We start from the raw sequence: 20,356 nt of genomic DNA, 5'->3' as shown, positions 1-20,356 counted from the left end.
AGGCCCAGTAAAAGCTACCAACACTTATCATTTGTGACTTATACTTACTCCGGTAAATACATTTTGACTTATTTTCCCTATACGGGCTTGGGGTACGGTATTTAAAATACCGCTTGATCGGGCGCACAAGTCCTGCACCTTATGGGTGTACAGTCTTGAATAGCTTGTGCGACTCGTTTAAACAGTCTTGTCTTACTTTAGGCTTTGGGGGGTTATTGACCGTGTCCCGGATATCCTTGGCATTATCTTACGAGATGGCCACGACCAGAGCACGGGGTGTAGGCGTACACCCGGCGTGTATAACTCTTTAATGTGGTGTGTCATTTAATCTTTAGCCCGGACAGCAGATCCCGGGCCACCATAAGTACGGGTACATGTAAATCGTTCACAAGTTTATATTGCATAAATATCCCAAGTTAATAAAAATATTTATGCCTTGTGCATTTAAATCAATTTTCAATCATTTTCAAAATGAGTCAGTCGATTGTATTTACCAGTGTAAACTGACGTATTTTTCCCAAAAGGTTAAGTGCAGGTACTATACGAAATAGGCTGGCTGTTTCCTAAGAGCGTCCACTATAGTCTCGCAAGCTCGGACGACAAAATATCTGTTGAACAATTTTTATCTTATTTTATTTGATCCGCCTGTGGATCCGTTTCAACTACTTATGATGTTATTATGTCATTTTAATTAAAGTTGAAATGTATCTATTCTGCTTCCGTTGTGCATTATTATATTGTGTTGTTTGTCTATGACGATGCCAACTACGTCACTGTACCCCACACCGGGCCCACCGGTGACACGTGGAAATCGGGGTGTGACAGTTATATAGTGTGTTAGGGTGTTAGGGGATCATAACTAGCTCGGAAATAATAGAACAATGCTTCTAGTATAATTTTGGTGTTTCGGGTAGTGTCCGGTTGTTTGGTTAGATATTGGTTCGTTAAAGAGTCAAAATATTCCGTTTAGTGACATTTAAGTACCCTTTTGTGACACTTTTAATTCCCGATATATAGGAAAGCATTCAGGACTAATTAGTCATATTTTTACATGTTACTAACTTGTTACAATGCTGAATTTTGCTGAAATATATGAAATTCAGCATTTAAATTGTGTTTCGGGTGCTTTTTAGTGCGTATTTTAGCTTCCGGAAAGTCTATATGTTAACCCTTGTATACATTCTTGGGTTTTAATGTATTTTAGACGTTGGACCTGCTCCTAGGCCCTAATTTCATCATCTGGCTGCTTTCTGTAGAGTAGCTGACACAGTGTGTCTTACCGGTGAGTTTACTAGTCTTTCTGACGCAACGCTAACAGTAATTCATAAAGCAATGTTTGAAGTGTAAAACGTGCATGAATTCACAAGTATAGCATGAAATCAGACAATGTTGACATTTAAGTACATAATTGCAGATATTAAATATTAATTAAATTGTACGGAAATTACCGGTTTTGTGCCAGTTGTCACAGAAATGATAAAATGTATCAGGATTTAAGAAAGAATTTTTGGTGGATAGGAATGAAAAAGGATATAGCAGCTTATGTTTCTAAGTGTTTGACTTGTTCGCAAGTTAAGCTGAACATAAAAAACCCTCAGGATTGCTGCAACAACTAGAAATGCCAGTTTGGAAATAGTAATTGATAACAATGGATTTTGTTACCAAATTACCCAAAACAAGAAAAGGTAATGATACAATCTGGGTGATTGTAGATAGGCTAACCAAATCAGCTCATTTTCTACCAATGAAGGAAATTTTCAGTATGGAACAGTTAGCCAAATTGCATGTAAATAAAATAGTTTCATTACATGGAATACCTTTATCATATGTGTCTAATAGGGATAGCCGTTTTACCTCTCATTTTTGGGTAAGTTTCCAAAAAGTAATGGGAACCAAGTTGAATCTAAGCACAACTTACCATCCTCAAACAGACGGACAAAGCGAAAGGACAATTCAGACAATGGAAGACATGCTTAGAGCTTGTGTAATTGATTTCGGAGGTAATTGGGACGATAACTTACCTTTAATAGAATTTTCTTATAATAATAGTTATTACACAAGTATCAATGCTGCACCCTTCGAAGCACTCTATGGACGAAAGTGTCGAACCCCAGTCTGTTGGGCAGAAATTGGGGAAAAGCAACTATCCGGACCTGAGATAGTGTAGGAAACAACTGACAAGATCATTCAAGTTAAGGAACGACTAAAAGCAGCACGTGATCGACAAAAGAGTTATGATGATAACCGACGCAAACCGTTGGAATTTCAAGTAGGAGATAAAGTATTGTTAAAAGTCTCTCCTTGGAAAGGAGTAGTAAGATTTATCAAGCGAGGGAAGCTAAGTCCCAGGTATGTTGGACCTTTTGAGATTATTAGAAGAATAGGACTTGTAGCTTATCAGCTACAACTGCCAGAGGAAATGGCAGGAATACATGATGTATTTCATGTATCAAATCTCAAGAAATGCTTAGCTGATGAATCACTTGTAATGCCTCTTAAGGACATAGAGGTAAATGAACAACCTAAATTTATAGAAAGGCCTTTACAGATTGAAGATAGGAAGATTAAGAATCTTAAGCACAAGAGATTAGTTCTGGTCAAAGTAAAGTGGGACTCCAAAAGAGAACCAGAATACACATGGGAGCTTGAATCAGAAATGCAAAGGACATATCCACACCTGTTCCAGTAGACCTCGAGGACGAGCTCTAAAACAAGGTGGGGAGGATATAACAACCCTAAACCGACACCCTTGTAATATTTTCCGACACCCTAAAAATATTTAAAATATCCCAATATGTCCTAAAATACACCCCATACGCGAAAACGGGCCTTGAATACCTTAAATATTATTAAAATTAATTAAAAATTGAATTTTGGGTTTGAGGCAGGCCGCGTAAGCCACCCCTCAACCCTTACGCGGGCTGCGACAAGGTGAAAGCTGGCAAAACCTTGGGCCGCCATGTGGCCCAACACACGGCGAAGCTAGTCGATGACCCGGATCACCTAAACCCTACCCGGGCTACTAGGCGGGCCGCGTAGCCCGTTGTCTCTGTATACGCAGGCCGCGTAAAAGGCCAAATCAGGCCCTATAAGTAAAGGGCCTTGGATCTTCAGTCTGCTCGTTCATTTCTTTTCTCAATCTCGAATTTTCTGAAGTGTAGGCATAATCTCGGGTATAATACCCCCTAAATAGCGAAGTTCTGCTCCGTTGTAAGTATTATAACCCCTGGATACGTATTAGATACTCTGCCCGATTGATCTAGGGTTCCATAACGGCTGTCGTGGTTCTGCCCGACGTAGTCGTTGGAATGCCGTCTCGGGGAGGGTATTGCTAATGTTAAAATGGGTTATTATACTAACACGTGTGCATTTCTGTAATTTATAGATTATTCCCAGGAAATCCTAAAGGATAATCTAAGACAGCAATGTGAGTAATCTCCTTTTTGTAAATTGATTTTTACAAAACCTCACACAATTAAATATATATTAAACAGTTATTGAGTATTTGTAAGGATACAATTATCGTCGGTATGTTGGGGTTTTGTATACAAAATTTGTTACAGCCTTGCGAGGGGTAACATTTACACAAGTCGGGTTCGACAGTACCGTGGGTGGTAATTGGTATGACTTGGAAACAAATGTAATTGCGAGACCGCCCTCAATATTGTACAATGGTTTTTATTAAAACTTGATTGAACTAGGATTCACTCACCAGTATTTCCCACTGACAAAATGTTTTTAAACGCGTTTCAAGTAACAAAATGTGAAAGCCAAATAGAAGCCAGTTGGACAGCACTGAAGGTTTGGAAAAGTGGCAATAAAGTTACCTAAAAATAAATAGATGTTTTTAATAAATAAAATAGGATGTATCCCTTTGAAAATGTGTGTACTGAAAAGTTAGGTTTTATCCCATGTGTTTAATATGATGAAAGTGTGGTATTTTACTATGATAAAATATTTCCTAACTACGGTCCTGATGTAAAATCCGCTGCCAAAATAGACAAAAACAAGATACCACCGAAACTGGCCGCGGCCGCCCGTTCCCATGTTTGTAATAGGGGGATGGAGAGGGCGTGGAAAAGTGACGTGGTGGCATTTCTATGTTAGGAACATCACCCCTTGTGGTCAGGGGCAGACTAACATAGAGCGGGTCGAGGTTCTCGGACCCCAATGTTTCTAAAAAATCTAGTAGAACCGGTATGTTAAATTTTTTAAGGACCCATAAAAATAATAAGATGGACACCATAGCATCAAAGTGGACACCGTGGTGATGAGGGCGGGGAGTTTTTCCACCGGCGTGGGGGGCATTTGAGTTGTGAGGTGGAGGCTCTTGATTGGTATGTGGATTTTGGATATGTTTTAATTAGTTGATTTTTTCTCTTCATAAAAACGCCACTAACCACGCCGTTCCCACACCTCTTGTTTTGCCCTACGCCCCATTTATGGCGCGTGTTTACATGTCATTTACATGTCACATAAAACCCAATTTTCAAGACCCTTCACACTGTATAGTATAATATAATATAGTTATAGGGAAAGTGTGAGAGACCATCCATCATGGTCCATTTAATTCAGATAGCCAAATCTATCTTCATATCTTTAATTGAATTTCCATGTTTGTCCGTATGGAAGAATGACAATGGACGAAACAAGAAGGCCATTTAATATATATTTTTTATATCAAAGTAAAAATCTTTAACAATTAGGGTAAAGGGAGTGGAGCGGTGAACTCGACGGCAAAGGAGTTTGCCGCGCGGCAACACCGCCGCCGGCCTCCTTTGCCGCTCGGCAAACTTGGACAAGCGGGGAAGTATCACCGATTCGGGAAAGAGAGAATGATGATGATTGATGTGTGTGTGTGTGTGTGTATGTGTTGATGCGTGTGTATATATATAAAGTTTACCACTTTCAACTGTTTAACCACTGCCAACACTTTTCGCCAAAGTTTAAACTCTTCACACTGATTGACATGACACACTCTGATTGATCGATTTTGAAATTTGCCACTTTCACCTGTTTAACCACTCCCTTCACCCTTATATGGACAACTAAGGAGTGAATATACAAGCCGATATATAATCATGCTAAAGACAAATTATATCAAAGTAAAATCTTTAACAATTATACAACTGAGGAGTCATGCTAAAGACAAAATATCATAATTCGTGATCTTCTAATTCTTTACCAGCATGAGTTGATTGAAAATCACCAAAAAAAACCCTTTTGACTAACTAGACGTTACGAAAAAATGTTACAATTATTGATGGAACAATATTTCAGGGGCTACTAAATATACCCGTTTTTATTACTTTTTATACCATTTTTTTTTATAAAATCACATTTAAACTTATCATATTTACCCCTTATACAAGTAATATTTTTAACAGGTATTCTTTTTATTACAAAACAAATTTAAAAGTGTAAAAAATATTATAGAAGTTTTTTTTTTCAAATAGTTTTTTATGTTTATTAAAAAAAAAAATATTTTCTTAAAGTTTTCAAATACCGTTTACACTTTTATTAAACATTTTTACAAATTATCAACAACGTTTTTCATATAAAAATAATAATAAAAAAGTTTTGAATTTTCTTTTTGAAAAAGTCTATACTATATTTTTTTCCTCGTCTACTTTGTATTTTAAATGCCTTACATTTATTATTTTTAATATTTTGAAATGGTTTTTTTTAACGACATGAAGTGGGTATCCTTATGGAGTCTGTATAAACAATAATACACAAAAATCCACACAAAGTTTTGAAATCAACCAATTTAATATATTTTTTAATTAAAAAAGAGAAAAATATTTGTGAATCAACTATATCCATTTCCTTTGCTTTAGAAAAGTGTTCACTTTGATCAGAAGTCTTAAACTGGTTTTAACTTGTGTATAACATACTCTTTACACTAATTAAATTTGACCTTATATAGATAATTAATTTATAGTTTGATAAAATTATTTTAGTACCTATTATTTATTTGTTTACTTACAACGCTATTTTAAAAGAAAAACTTGTTACCTTTTAAATAAATAAAAAATGTTAATTATTTTATAAACACATTTAAAGTATTAAAAATTATAAAAGTAAGACCTTTAAAATACAAACTAGACAAGGAAAAACATAATACAGACTTTTTCAAAATTTATTTTTTTATTTTTATAAGAAAAATGTTATTATTTATTTGTAAAGATGTTCAATAAAAAAACATAATTAAAATACTATTTGAGAAAGTGTCTTTAGAAACAATATTTGAAAACTTTAAAAAATATGTTTTTTAAATAAAAATTAAAAAACAGTTTTTAACACTTTTGAATTTGTTTTGTAACAAAAAGAATCAAAGGGACTTTTACTAGACTTATGGATAAAGAGTCAAAAGTTTTAAAAACAGAAACAAAGGGGGATGAGCCTGTTTTAGATGCGTCCACATCTGCTGCTCAAACCTCTGTTGTTGAGCTAACTGCTCCTGGTGATCATGACACCACAATCGGTGTTGTGAAACTCACACCAGCAAAACGCAAAAAGAAACCTGCCAAATCCAAAAAGCCCACCAAAACCAAACAAAATAAAAAGGTTCCTCTGGAAGATGAGATCCCAGAGGTTAACCCAGTGACAACACAAATGTCACCTGAAACCACTGCTGCTACTTCCTCACGGTTGTTGGAAAGATCTCAACCTATCCAAACTCCTCATGTATCCTCGCAAAAAGATCATAGCCTACCCCATATTTCAGATACAACTATAAAACAGAGCATTAGACAGGTTTTAAAATGGGCTTTAAGATAAGGTTTCTAACCCCGTCTTTTGATGGTTTTAAAATGGGCTTTAAGACAGGGTTTCTAACCTAGTCTTTTGATCCGAAATAAATATTATTAAAATTAATATAATAAACTGTGTCTTATAATTTTGTACTTCTGTGTCCATTCCAAGCCAATATATACACCAATTTGAACATTATCAAATTAACCCAATATAAGTTAGGAATGGGTTTAAGTTTTTTTTTAATTGTTATATGAATATAAAGGTTATTATATTGTCACGCTAACTCATCAGTGCGTATGTTAGGGTAGGAATGGCTTTAAGGTTTTTTGTTGTTGTTTTTTAACTGTTGTATAAATTTAAAGGTGGTTTAAGGATAAGGCTAGGCGGGGTCGAAAGAGTGTTTAAATTTGTATAAGACGGTGTTTTTTTTTTTTTTTAATTTTCTTGAATATTTTAATCAAACATGTCATTGATTTTAAGATGGAGTTATTGCTAGTACGGTGTGAAATAAAGTCACCTTTAACTATATAAAACAAAGAAAAAAGAATTTAAGAAAAAAAGAAATCTGATTGATGAGATGCAAGTGGAGCCCCAAATCATCCTTATGACACTCGTTATGTGGTTGGCGGATTGACCCCAGCGCCCCCCCCCCCCCCCCAAACCCATAACGGCCAGACAGCAATGTACGGTTATGTGGCAGGGGCGCTGGCCTTGGCATTTACACTATTCATTCAACACAAATATATATATATATATATATATATATATATATATATATATACTAGTCGTTTACCCGCGCGATGCGGCGGGAAACATATCACTTAGGTTGGTGAGTTTAGGGCTATATAAAGGGTGGTTCGGTTTTGAGACATAACCAAAACCAAATTCGCTATGCAACAGAAAACAAAACACTTGTTAGTAATTCTAAGGGTGTGCATAGTTAACTTGGGTCATAACTAAAATCCAAATTTTCGGTTATGGTACTTCAAAACCAGTCATGGGATTAAAGAGTTTTAAAAGGATGTAAACAAACCGAACTGCGCCAAACCAACAAAAGCACAACCATAAGCTCAAAACTAATCAAACCAATCCGCCTTGGATTGTTTTTCCTAACAAGCTATGATGAAAATATCAAACCTTATGATAAAAAAAATTATTCGAACCATACAAACAGGCATGAATTTCTACAAAGCCAATGAACATCAAACAAGATTACAAAACATAATCAGTTCTCAACACGAAATGATAAAAAAAGAGCCTTTTAAGGCGGTTAACACCCTTTCATGGCCATAAAACCTTCTTTGCTTTGCTTTGATGATGTAGTGAATGGCCTGGGAAAAAAAAAAGCTTTCTGCTCCCTTTCTTTAGCATCTTAGTTAACATTTTCTTGTCATGCGCCATATACTATTGATCTTCCTTTTCTGGTGATGATTTTACACATTTGGTGATGAAATTTGAAACGCGGTACTTATTTGATGTTAGTTTGTCTATTCTCTCGTGATATATTGTATAGTTCTTTAAATGGAGATTTCTCACGCATCACGGTTCGCATTGGATCGGTATTGGTGTTCTTGTTAACTAATTGTTTAGTTTTTACAAATTCTTACAAAGGGTTATCTATTTTTCAAAAATGGTACTAATAGTTACTTTATATATCATTTAAACAAAATAATAATGTAGTTAATTGTACTTATTTACCGTATTAGTATTCATTCATGTTATGATTATAAAAACTACAAACACTATTAAGTTACAAAAGTTAATAATAGACTTTTAACTTCTAGAATTATTTAAATTTTGTATTCAGTATTCAAAAACAAAATTATTAATCTAAATTAAACTTATAAATTCATTTTAGCAAGTGGTTGATACATAACTCATTTTAAACAAAAAAAAAATAATCTAAATGAACTTTGATATATAAACCCATTTTAGCAAATAGAGGATTACCCGCGCAATAAAACTACTTATGCTCGGCTAAACAAATTCCGACAAGCTAGATTTTTCAATTGGAGCTCAGATTGAATATAACATGAGCCAGCACGAAGCCAAAAGTAAATAAGATAGCTATTAAATCATAAAGAGCAACTAAGTGAGCCAATCATGCTAAAACAGGCCAAAACAACTAATATGACCTGAAAGAATATGAGTTGATGGGGTTCTTTTTCTACAACAAACCTTTGCCATTCATTTTTCTTTAATCCCAGCACCAATGTGGGACTCAATTTTTCCTTATTCTCCTCTTTTTTAATTGCTAGTCCAGCCCTTTACGTTTTGATGGACAGAGTAGATGTGGACTCACATATACTATATTTTTTCCTTCTCTATTTATTTATCATTTGATGTACCGTGATTTTGGTTTGGCGGATCCAAAGCTGTTTCCATGGTATGACAATTGGTTTTATATTCTCAAACTTTTTTCCTTTTTCTGCATTGTGTAATGGTTTGCGATTGAGCCAATTGATATGTTGAAGTGTGATTGTGCTCACAAACTTGTCTACAATAGAGAACTCCAGTTGCAGTAGTTAAAAAGGAAGTTATCGAGATTTTTTATGCCTGCAGGGTTATTTTGAAACCTGCTTTAGTGGGGATGGGTGAGGTAGTGAGTACAGATACTTTAGCTTGAAGAGGCTGGGTTCCAATTACTAAAAGTTAATTTATAAAAAAATATGTCTTCTAACTAACAACTTGAATATTTTGTTTAAGTTTGACTGAGGGTGAAAGAGGAGAATCCACCACCTATGGGATGTCAGATTAGGAAGGAAGAGATGAGTTCAAGAAAATGCATTGAAAGGTATAAACAAGGAATGTCTCAAGCCAATTCAAGTCTTAATGGGTTTGCTGGCCCTAATTCTTAATTCTGAACGAATGATAGATGTGTATAGGTATGAGATCGGTTTACTTTCCTAGGCTAGACCGTCAAAGAGTACATTACTCTTGTTTGTCAGAGGTAGCTCGAATGCATTTTGAAACAAATAATTGGTCTCATATCATGTAATAGTGCCAACCCAAAACCAATTAAAACCAAACAATGGCCAAGATTATGAAAATTCAAAACGAAAATTGTCTTATCAACTGCGAATTTAACTAAGCAACTCAGCACATTTGACTTTATTTAGTCAAAAGTTCACCTTGTATACAAAATTGATATCAGCAGCAATAATAAATACCTTATTTTCTATAATCCCTGAATCGCCCTTGGAGTCAAAGTCACCAATTTCCGTGCTCTGCAACTACTAAAGAATGTGACGTGCAACACCACCACTGCTATTGCCAAAATGAGGTGGAAATGGGTCAATTTTATAACCGATCGAAAAATCTAATTGTGTAAATTACCAGAAACATACCTCTGCTTCTAAAGATGTTGTAGAATATACATTGATAGCACACAACTGAAAAAAAAGTGTGGCCCGCTTGACTGCTTTAAGCAACCAACCAATCAGGTAGCTTCGTTGACGTACGTTTGGACCATCAAGTAGCTGTCTGTTCTCCATGACATGGCTCCATGCTCTTTCTGCAGTGTTAGTTTTTATGCCTTGTCCATTTAGAACACTTTTCTATGACTTGCCAATCTAGAACACTGGAAATTGTTTAGATGGCATTATCTATTCAGGTCCTTGTGTATCTTTATGCTCCCGAACAAAAACTGCATAAAAATATTCTAATATATAATCATATCGCATGAAATCTTTTCATGTGTAACACACTAACACCCTCGAATACAATCATCATTACACCACATTAATATTATTAGGCAATAAAAAAACATAGTAAATACATGGGGTGGGATGGTGTGTCAAGCTCTAGGTAGTAAGCGTATTTGCTAACACTCAATACGAAGAGTCTGCATAGGGTGTGTTTAGTAGCTAAAAAATCACACAGCCACACAGGATTGGGATTTTTTTTTTTTTTTGAAAAGACAAAAGATTGGGAATTAAATCCCATAGATTGACCAACTTATTCATTTTAAATTCTCAAAAAAAAAAAAGAAGAAGAAATTTTAAATCTAAACATGAACATCAAATAATTAGAGTTTACCTCCACTTCTTTGCATCTCATTTAACAAATCAATGCCTGTCACTCCTAAATTTTCCAAGCACAAATCGCCAGCTAGCTACTGGTGTTACCTTTTTAGATATGACGTTGTATAGATCCTTTTCAATGACCTACAATTATGATTATCAACATCACTTGCTATCCAGATACTGCTATTAAAGTGTGTATCAAACATTCTAATCTTGCAAGTTGATGTACCTCTGAGTGCAACCGAATGCAAAGCCGAGCTTAGATCTGAAGCTTTTATAAGTAGAAAGATTTTTTTATTATATTGGTTGTACCCTTAGTATCTTCTCCACGAAACTGCAGTATATATACATGTATGAATCAATATTATGATTAAATCCATTGTTGGAGAAATGAGTGGCTGAGAAATACACTTACTTTTTCCCAGAAATCCAATATGCTTTCATTTCCAAGAAAGACTATCACCACGAAGCGTGAAATCCGATTTTTTTGCATGCTGTATACAGGTGTAATCGTTGGTTGGTTTTAAATTAATTAAAGCGAAAGATCTGAAAAACATAAAACATATGTGACTAACCAATGTTTTTGAAGTCCACGGAAACTAATGTGCCTTTGCAGTTATCCTTATCGACGGAACCTCACCGGAACTCCTTGAGTGTTGTCGGAACCCTATGTCTGGTGGAAATCTGAAAAGACAACAGTGTCGACAAGAGAACTAACAGAAAAAGAGTCGCATGCCACCGATCTAAACAAAACCGAGGCATACGGTGGCGGCGACGAAGAAGCTGTGTGGCGGGGTGTAGGAGGCGGTGGCAAACAGATCCAACATATCCTTTAGCTTATCAATTGCCCTCATCCTTCAACAACTTCTTCATTATTGTTATCAGATGGGAAAACAAGATTTTGGCTTATTTGAGTTAGTGAAGAAACGACATCATCTAGAGATAAACTCCGTTGAAACAGACGGTGTTTTGCATCAGCCAACTGCAGGATCATTAATCTTCTGTCTTGGAGTTCTATCGCTTGGTGTAATTCCCGTTCCTCTAATTTTCTTCTTAACATCATGTCATTATTAAACATTCTAGCACCTGCAAGGATAAACAATTGGAGATCAAATGCTCAAATCGCATAATAAATTATTAATAGGAACTAAGTGTTTATATTTTTGCTCACCAAAAGGTATATGAACAAACGATTCAGCTGATTCCAGTGCAGTTGGACTCAAACAACCGGAAAAATCCACCCTTTCAATCTGTTGTTGATGCTTCCTATATAACATGACATATGCAAAATATTCACAAACCATAATGAAAATAAAATTAAAAAACAAAAACAAAACAGTCTAATGAGCCATACTTGTGATGTTGCTTCAGAATACCCATGGAAAGTCCTGACGCCTATCATCAAGATCTTGAACAATGAGCCAATACCAGCAAATCCTCCAAGTTTTCCTGCCATTGTGGTTTACTTTCTGCGTTCTTCTCAAAATTTCCGAGCAAATCTCCAGCAAATATATGCAGATCAACATCTAACTCTTTTGCTTTGTCGAATTTAGCCCGTATCATCGACAAAACCTCCTCTACATCGGTAATGACCTAAAACATTTGTGAACAAAAATTATTATTCATGAATCAGAATACAAGCACATTGGTGAACATCAAACAAATTCACGGTGAACATCAAATAAATTCACATAAATAAGGCAAACATCAAACAAATTCATCTTCGTCTCATATTGAACAAATTCACATAAATAAAGAAAACATAAAGCAAAAATCTTGATGGCAGTATGGATACAATACGCAAAGAAATCAAACCCTAAAATTGAACTTCAAAGCAAATTGCTTGATATCATAATAAAATATAGAAAAAAAGGGTAATAACTTGAATAAAATAAATCAAACCTTCACATCAGAAGCAACAAATGCTTGGGGTAAGGACATCATCTTTATCCATGGCTTTCTAATAGAGATGGGAAGCCCTAACTGAGACATTGTAATCGAACCTGTAAAGCTCGAATGACATACACCCTTAAATGATGCGAAGCCCAAATGGAACCCTAAGCCTTAATAGAGTAGTTGATGCCACAGTAAACTGTTTAAATAAAGGTAAAAAAACCGCATCTCAAACATAATCTACCTTATCTGGTGCAAACTTCAACTTGCTTTAAGTCCTGTCAAAGAAGTCATCTTCACTTTTACCCTCAAAATATGGAGGTCGAGTAAACATGGATTTGATTCTTCCGAAAAAAACATAAATAAATCAACTAAAATTCATAATATATTAACAATAATCATCAAATAATCAAAATATAAATCAACTAAAACATAAAGTACTTAGGGTGAGGGTCAATAGAGATCTGAAATTACCAAGGCTTGTGTCATCATCTTCCACCCACAACCACTATCTTTGAGGAACCTAACACATATCTGAAAATATTACACACAAACAACAAAAGGTAGATCGACTCAAATAACAAACAAAATAGGTAGACATGATTGTTACCTTTTTTGACAGAGATGGCAGTCTAGCACGCCGGAACCCTAATCGTCTTACCGGAAGCCATTTAAAGTGGATCTTTGTGTTTCTACAAAACAAAATTAAAGTAAAAAACATTAAAAAAATAACCAAAACTGAAGAAACAAAATACATACAATCTCAACAATGGCGTCAAATTTATGCAAAAGATTACCGCTGGTACACGCAGCAGAGTTCATCAAACCTTCATAAACCCTAGAGCATCCATTATCTCGGCTCGGATTCCGACCGGAATCTCTGAAGAAACGTGACACGTTCCTTAAACCATGACACCTAGATCTGAATCTCTTGGATCTGAATCTCCTTGGATCTGAATCGCTTGGATCGTGCGAGAGAGAGAGCAGATGGAAAGGCGGATCTGAATAGCTTGGATCGCGAGAGAGATAGCAGAGAAACCCTAGATCCAGATCTGGATCTGGGATCACCAGAGAGAGAGAGAGAGAGACTGGTGAGATGTGAGTTGTGAGAGAGATGAGAGAGAATGAAGGGGAAAGGTGGATCCGTGTGAAAACAACATCATCCGTCAGATCACGATCCGTGTGAAGACATGAAAGAAAATGGATGGCTGATGATGGATCCGGGTAAAGGGTAAAAGTTTTGGAGGGCATAATTGGAATTGTAAATTATATTGTGCTTATGAGGGTTGTACAGCATGCTTTAGGGGTGTTTTAAGGGAATTTTTATGGACTTTAAGAAGTCCTTTGGATATGCTTTATAAAATAGTATATATATATATATATATATATATATATATATATATATTCACACACCTCCCACAAAACCACATAATAGGATCGACCTAAAACCTATTTATTAAAGAATTACAATATATTAATGTGAAAATGATGGGTAAATTTCATAATAAGACCAACAACTTCACAAAACCAACAAAACAGTAATATATCAATGGGTAAATTACATAATAATTAACACACACAAATATATATATAATATATTAATCGTGTTTTTAGAATCAGGTCTCCCATTTTGATCGGTTAAACCAGTGACTGACAAGTAGAATACTCTTCAAAACTATTAGTTTTAAAAACAATATTGTTGGAGAAAATGGATTTGGTTTAGGGTACTTTGACGTAGTCCAAGGGACCATGAGGCTCAAAAAGGTTAGCAAAGAGTCCATTTTTTCTCAGCCGGTTCATGCCCATGTCTTTACACAACTGATCATTATACCAAATTTCTAAAGCACCAACTGACGACCGATAATGATATTCCTCAGTTGATTGTTTCATGTATTCATCCCATCTTGCAATATCTTTCTCCATCTCGTTAACACTCGGTAGCTTAAACACGCCTTCAAGCAACGCTGCCACCCATTTAGCCCTCATTTCGGAAGTATATATATTGGAAAGACTTTCAGAGTACCCAATTACTGCTAATTGAGGTATCTGTGGATGAATGCATTCCCTAATAACATTATCAACCATATTAGTAGTTTAGTCTCAACTTGCATTTAGGTACAAAATGATATATAACACGATAAATAAACCGACTAACCTGTAAAGTGGGACACGCGGCGAGCCTGCAATGAAGTGACCAAATGTTGATGATCCAAATATATTTTTGAGTTTTTTTTCACCTTTGAATCCTGTAGCAAAAATAACAGCGTCTGCTTCTATCTGTGTGTTGTCCTCATCGATAGAAATCCCGTTTTCATAAAAGCAAAAACTTTGGGATTTCTTTAACTTGATGCTTTTTTCCTCAACTGCATCAAAGAAGTTGTCAGGTTCTGGCATGTATAGAATCAAACACGAGCGGGTGTCTTTTTCGAAGCTATGTTGTGGCACCATGTCAAACTTGGCGAGTGGAAGCTTGTTTTTTATGTAGCTTTCCACGAATTTTGAGACTCCCCAACGCTGTTAGATCAAACAAATATATTAATAACTGATAGTATTCACAAGCTATATTGATAAATAATATTCTTTTGGCATTGAATAACTAAAAACCAGATCTCTTTATTTTGAGATACTAGAATACAAAAACTAACGATAAAGTTAACCAACTAATGATAATAAGAAAACATCATTATGTATCGCGATATTCAAATAAGTATAATAACTATGTGGGTCAAGTTATTCTACAAAGGCTTCTAATTGTAAAAAGTGTAAGAAGGATTTATAAAGTGACAAGTGTCCAATAACCTAAAACTAAACCCACTACATCACCACAAAAAACCTAAACACCCACCCCCACCCCACCCCACCACCACCCAAAAACCTAACCCACCCCACCCCACCCAAAAACCTAACCCCCCCCCCGGGCAAAAAAAAAAAAAAAACTATACCTCACCAAAAAAACCCTCAAAAAACCTAAACCCCCCCCCACCCCCCAAAAACCTAAAAAAACCTACCCCCCCCCAAAAAAAAAAAAAAAAAAAAAAACTAAAAAAAAATCTAAAAAAAACTAAACACCCACCCCCACCCCTCACCCCCCGGCAAAAAAAAAAAAAAAAAAAAAAAATTAGGGTGGGTGATGTGGTGGGGGGGGGGGGGAGGGGGGGTTTAGGTTTTTGGTGGCGGTGGATATTTAAGGTTTTTTTTTTTTGTAGTGGGGTTTTTTTGTGTAGTGGGTTTTTTTAGGTTATTAAACACTTGTCACTCTATAAATTTTTCTTACACTTCTTACGATTAGGATCCTTTGTATTTGATCCTAATCCATAACGGGTCAAGTTATTCTACAAAGGCTTCTAATTGTAAAAAGTGTAAGAAGGATTTATAAAGTGACAAGTGTCCAATAACCTAAAACTAAACCCACTACATCACCACAAAAAACCTAAACACCCACCCCCACCCCACCCCACCACCACCCAAAAACCTAACCCACCCCACCCAAAAACCTAACCCCCCCCCCCCGGGCAAAAAAAAAAAAAAAACTATACCTCACCAAAAAAACCCTCAAAAAACCTAAACCCCCCCCCACCCCCCAAAAACCTAAAAAAACCTACCCCCCCCCAAAAAAAAAAAAAAAAAAAAAAACTAAAAAAAAATCTAAAAAAAACTAAACACCCACCCCCACCCCTCACCCCCCGGCAAAAAAAAAAAAAAAAAAAAAAAAAAAATTAGGGTGGGTGATGTGGTGGGGGGGGGGGGGGGAGGGGGGTTTAGGTTTTTGGTGGCGGTGGATATTTAAGGTTTTTTTTTTTTGTAGTGGGGTTTTTTTTGTGTAGTGGGTTTTTTTAGGTTATTAAACACTTGTCACTCTATAAATTTTTCTTACACTTCTTACGATTAGGATCCTTTGTATTTGATCCTAATCCATAACTATGTTATCAACTTCAAATTAATGATAGTTTTTGAAAGTTGAGAGGCTAGCTTACTAGAGGTGAAAGTAATGTAGCCAGCAGATTAAGCACGAAACCTTCTCCGGGTTTATGAACTAAAAGCTCTGAGAATCGATTGAAGTATAAATACGTCAATGGGATTCCCCATGGAGCCCAGTCCGGTAATTTCCAATGATCACGCCGGTAAACTATCGTGCATGGATGTTCCGGGCCTGAAAATAAACGTAGGAAATTAAGTTAACTGAGTAGAGATGAAGGTTACCTATGCAACCAAAAACCAACCGTTGATGGATGCGCACTCCCTTGCAATGTCGAGTCCTGTTTTCCCGAACCCCACAATGACAACCTTCTTCCCTTTCACGAACGCTTCAGCTTTGTCGTCATCCATGGCTGCGTATTCCATGGAGTGTATGGCTTTCCCTCGAAATATTTCTAGGCCTTTTCCGACAGGGAATTTAGGCATGTTTGGTACATCTTTGAACCGTCCCAAACAAAGAATCACAAAGTCGGCAATGTAGACCTGGTGATTCGATATTTATGCTTCGTTAAGTAAAGGTGACATTTTATTAGTAAAAGAAATCCATCAAAATAGCCATCACGAGTTTGACAAAACAGATTTTTTGAAGACCGTGATTTGGCTTGTAATTCCAACTTGGTTAGTGGGGTTCCTAGCGAATAATCATGCGTCATGCATGGATCTACTGCGCCAATTTCAAAAAGGTGGTGAAAATTTTGGCTTAGAGAATGGATTTGTTGCACTAGGATTGAAATATGTTAAGTAACTCTTATGGATTTGTAAACTTCTAAAACTTAATCCTATGTTGTCAAACTCATTATTTAAGATGTCCATTTTTATTGAATTTTGACAATCGTGGTCAAAACAATGAAGAAGAGTCAAGAAAATAATACAAATTTCCTAGTCATAAACGTACAAAATATTTGAAATTTCTCACCAAGTGTAAAGTTTAGTCACGTAACTAGCTTTTGCAATTCTTAAAGTGTCTAAAATATATAAATATATTCCAAGAAACGTGTAGAAATGATCTTAATCTAACATGTATCTAACCCAGTGGCGGATTTAGCACAAAAACTCAAAGGTATCCCAATTTTTTTTTTTTTTTGATCAGGGTATCTTTTGTATAAAAAAAATTTACACTATGTAGACAGGGTTGAAGGATATTTTTTACACTAAGGAGACGGAGTTGAGGGGTAACACGGGGTACCCCTGCTTGTACACTACCTCCGCCTCTGGATCTAACGCATACCTGGGTGGTGGTGGTTCTAGTGTCCGTGACAGTGACATTCCACTTGCCTTTAGACGAAGACATTTCACCGATGCCATTCCAGAGAGACCATGCCTGCGATGATGGTCCGTCGTAGCTGATGCTGCTCACACGGGATTGTAGTTTGATGTGGGGCATGAGATCAAAGCGTGTGGCGTATGAGTGGAAGTACTCTAGCATCTGTTGGTGGGTTGGGAAAACGTCGACAACGGAATCCGGCCATGGGAAGTCAGAAAACTGGTACAAATCTTTAGGTGCTTGGAGCCTTGTGGTTTTGATGGTTTTAGCCCATACACCACCAATGCCGGATTCTAAATCGAACACAGTCGGGTTCAATCCTTTGGAGAGACAGTATTTGCAGGCGAGCAGGCCGCTGATTCCGGCTCCGACGATGACAACTTGCTTCTTATCCATGATCTCCCAGTGATGCAGTCTCGGATATCACCTTACCTGTTTATGTATACGTCCGATATATAGTATGGGTACCAATCCATATATAATATTTGCAAACTGGACACGTGACTAATACTTAGATTTGGATATAATTAATTAATAGATACGGATCACGGTCCATATTATCTAGACTTATATTTAGATTTGGATATAATTAATAAATAGGGACGAATCACGATCCAACAATTGCGCCGTCCATAATAATAATAATAATAATAATTGGATGGGCACTAAGAATTAAATTATTCGGACTTTGATGCAACATCTAATCTAAATCTATTAATTGAGCATGGAAATGAACAGTGGTTTTTGAACGTGCTTTGTCCCAATTGACTTATTTGGGCGGTCATCCATATTTGAGACATGTGTCTTCCACTTTTGCAGCTCTTTAAAAGCCTCAAAAGAGAGAGAGAACCGCGGGAGGAGAAGGAGAGAGAAGGGGCGGTGACCGGGTCACCATCGTCGCACCACGACGACATGGCTCTATTATGTCTCTCTGCCGGCGATCAACTACCCACCCACCACCAGAAAACGAAAACGGTCGCCGCTCAACCGTCTGGTTTGTTAACGTCCATATAATCCATATAATTCCATTTATTCTTTTTGTGTTCATGTGAGAAAATTACAAAATTTGCTATTTGGGGTTTCTTAATCTAGCAAACCAGAAGTTGGGTTTGCTTAGATTTTCTTCCTTGTAAGTGAAATCTTTGGGTTTGTTTTGGATTTACCTTCAATATTCAATTTGGGGGTAATTTTTTACTGCCTTTAATGAAAATTTTAGGGTTTGTGACACAGAGACTGTATACTCTATATTAATAGAGCAATGGATATGAGCAATGGTTTTGGTTTTGGTTTTGGTTTGTTCCGATTGGCCTATTTGGGCGGTTATCTCCCATTGAGACGCTCGTCTTTCAGCATTACATCTTACCCCTTTTTAAGAAAAGAGAGGGCTGTTAACTACCTGATGATGATGGTGGCTTGCTACTTGGTATGGCAACTCCGGTTGCAACCGTAGCGCCACAGAGCGGGTTCAATGACGATGATGACCTTTTCAGATCTGAGTCGATTGGTGTTGGTGATTTCGTTTTTTGTTTGTTTTATTTTCTGAGATTGATTGAATGATCATGTGGGAGTTAGAATTGTTTAATGTACGGGTTGTATTGATGGTGACAGTAGAACTATTTGATGATATTTGCGGCAGTAGATGCCTTCATATTAACTTTCGATTAACCCTGCCACAAACAGCGGGCGTGAAAAATTCATGCTTTCATTCTCGGTGTTTGATGGTGTCCGACCTTTGTGTCGAGGTCGTCGACGCGGCCGCCTCTTTTTGTCGATGTGGTGGTCGAGGATCCGTGTCATGGTTGCGTAGAGAATGTTAGTGTTGGTGCATGGTGTCGATTAAATCTTCATCTAATTCTTCAAAGTTTTGGTGGATGGTTGGCTTGGGTTTATCATTTGTATCACCTTATATTTTTCGTGTGGCCGTGATGAATTTATATGTTATTGTAAATTGGATGTTGATGTTACCTTGGCGTGGCAGGGTAGGTGGCTGGTTGGTGTTCACCTGCAACCCCCTTGCAGCCATGTGTACTCTTGATTTTGAAATTCTGAGCCCGGTTTTTACAACTCTGGATTTTGTTTTATGTGGGTTTTTTTGTGTTCTGTACTTTAAGAACCAGTTTTATGAAGGTAGTGTTTAGATCCCATATACTTACAATTCACAAATGGGGAACTGTTTGTAACAATATTGTTGGATTATTTTACATATGCATTTTCAATTAGAGCATAATTGATACTGGGGATATTGTGCTTCAGAAATCGATCCTTATTAGAAAACATGAACTTGTACATGGATGAGTTTTTTTGGTTTTCTTCTTTAAAGAAGAGAAGGTGAGTTATCTTTGGTTTTAGTCACACATGACTTAAAGTAATTGTTTGGTTTGATAAATACAAGTACTTCTTCATTAAAGAATTCTATTGAAAGTATTTGGTGGCAATGTCT

The 20,356-nt window shown here is 36.4% G+C and overlaps 1 protein-coding gene and 1 long non-coding RNA gene across 4 annotated transcripts; both read right to left on the bottom strand.

The window, feature by feature from the left end:
- Nucleotides 1-9,723: 9,723 nt before the first annotated feature.
- Nucleotides 9,724-13,931, bottom strand: LOC110925739. 3 transcript variants are annotated; one of them, XR_004886514.1, is made up of 13 exons: nt 13,475-13,931; nt 13,288-13,369; nt 13,119-13,200; nt 12,922-13,021; nt 12,687-12,787; nt 12,139-12,377; nt 11,956-12,050; nt 11,360-11,870; nt 11,200-11,278; nt 11,014-11,118; nt 10,798-10,925; nt 10,107-10,405; nt 9,724-10,023 (listed from the first exon to the last, which is right to left on the bottom strand). It is a non-coding gene; the product is annotated as an uncharacterized LOC110925739 (long non-coding RNA). The 3 variants fall into 3 exon arrangements; XR_002584697.2 differs by having other exon boundaries at nt 13,152-13,200; XR_004886515.1 differs by having other exon boundaries at nt 12,922-12,955; nt 13,152-13,200.
- A 264-nt stretch (nt 13,932-14,195) lies between these two features.
- LOC110922623 (probable flavin-containing monooxygenase 1) lies at nt 14,196-18,350 on the bottom strand. Its single transcript, XM_022166886.2, has 5 exons — nt 17,881-18,350; nt 16,898-17,135; nt 16,652-16,827; nt 14,833-15,191; nt 14,196-14,742 (listed from the first exon to the last, which is right to left on the bottom strand). The coding sequence occupies exons 1-5, from the start codon at nt 18,310-18,312 to the stop codon at nt 14,397-14,399; spliced, it is 1,551 nt and encodes a 516-aa protein (XP_022022578.1). The 5' UTR covers nt 18,313-18,350; the 3' UTR covers nt 14,196-14,396.
- Between the last annotated feature and the right edge of the window lie 2,006 nt (nt 18,351-20,356).

The sequence above is a fragment of the Helianthus annuus genome, chromosome 17 (assembly GCF_002127325.2).
Source record: "Helianthus annuus cultivar XRQ/B chromosome 17, HanXRQr2.0-SUNRISE, whole genome shotgun sequence".
Taxonomy (NCBI): Eukaryota; Viridiplantae; Streptophyta; class Magnoliopsida; order Asterales; family Asteraceae; genus Helianthus; species Helianthus annuus.
Note: the sequence above shows the minus strand (reverse complement) of the source record. Positions and strands in the feature narration are given on the sequence as shown.

Bases quoted from the DNA above. Each gene is read 5' to 3' on its own strand.
- LOC110922623 (XM_022166886.2), bottom strand. From the start codon at position 18,312: ATGGATAAGAAGCAAGTTGTCATCGTCGGAGCCGGAATCAGCGGCCTG. The intron at 17,136-17,880 runs GTATGCGTTAGA...TCGAATCACCAG, and splicing joins CTAGAACCACCACCACCCAG to GTCTACATTGCCGACTTTGT. The intron at 14,743-14,832 runs GTTAGTCGGTTT...TAATGTTATTAG, and splicing joins CCGCGTGTCCCACTTTACAG to GGAATGCATTCATCCACAGA.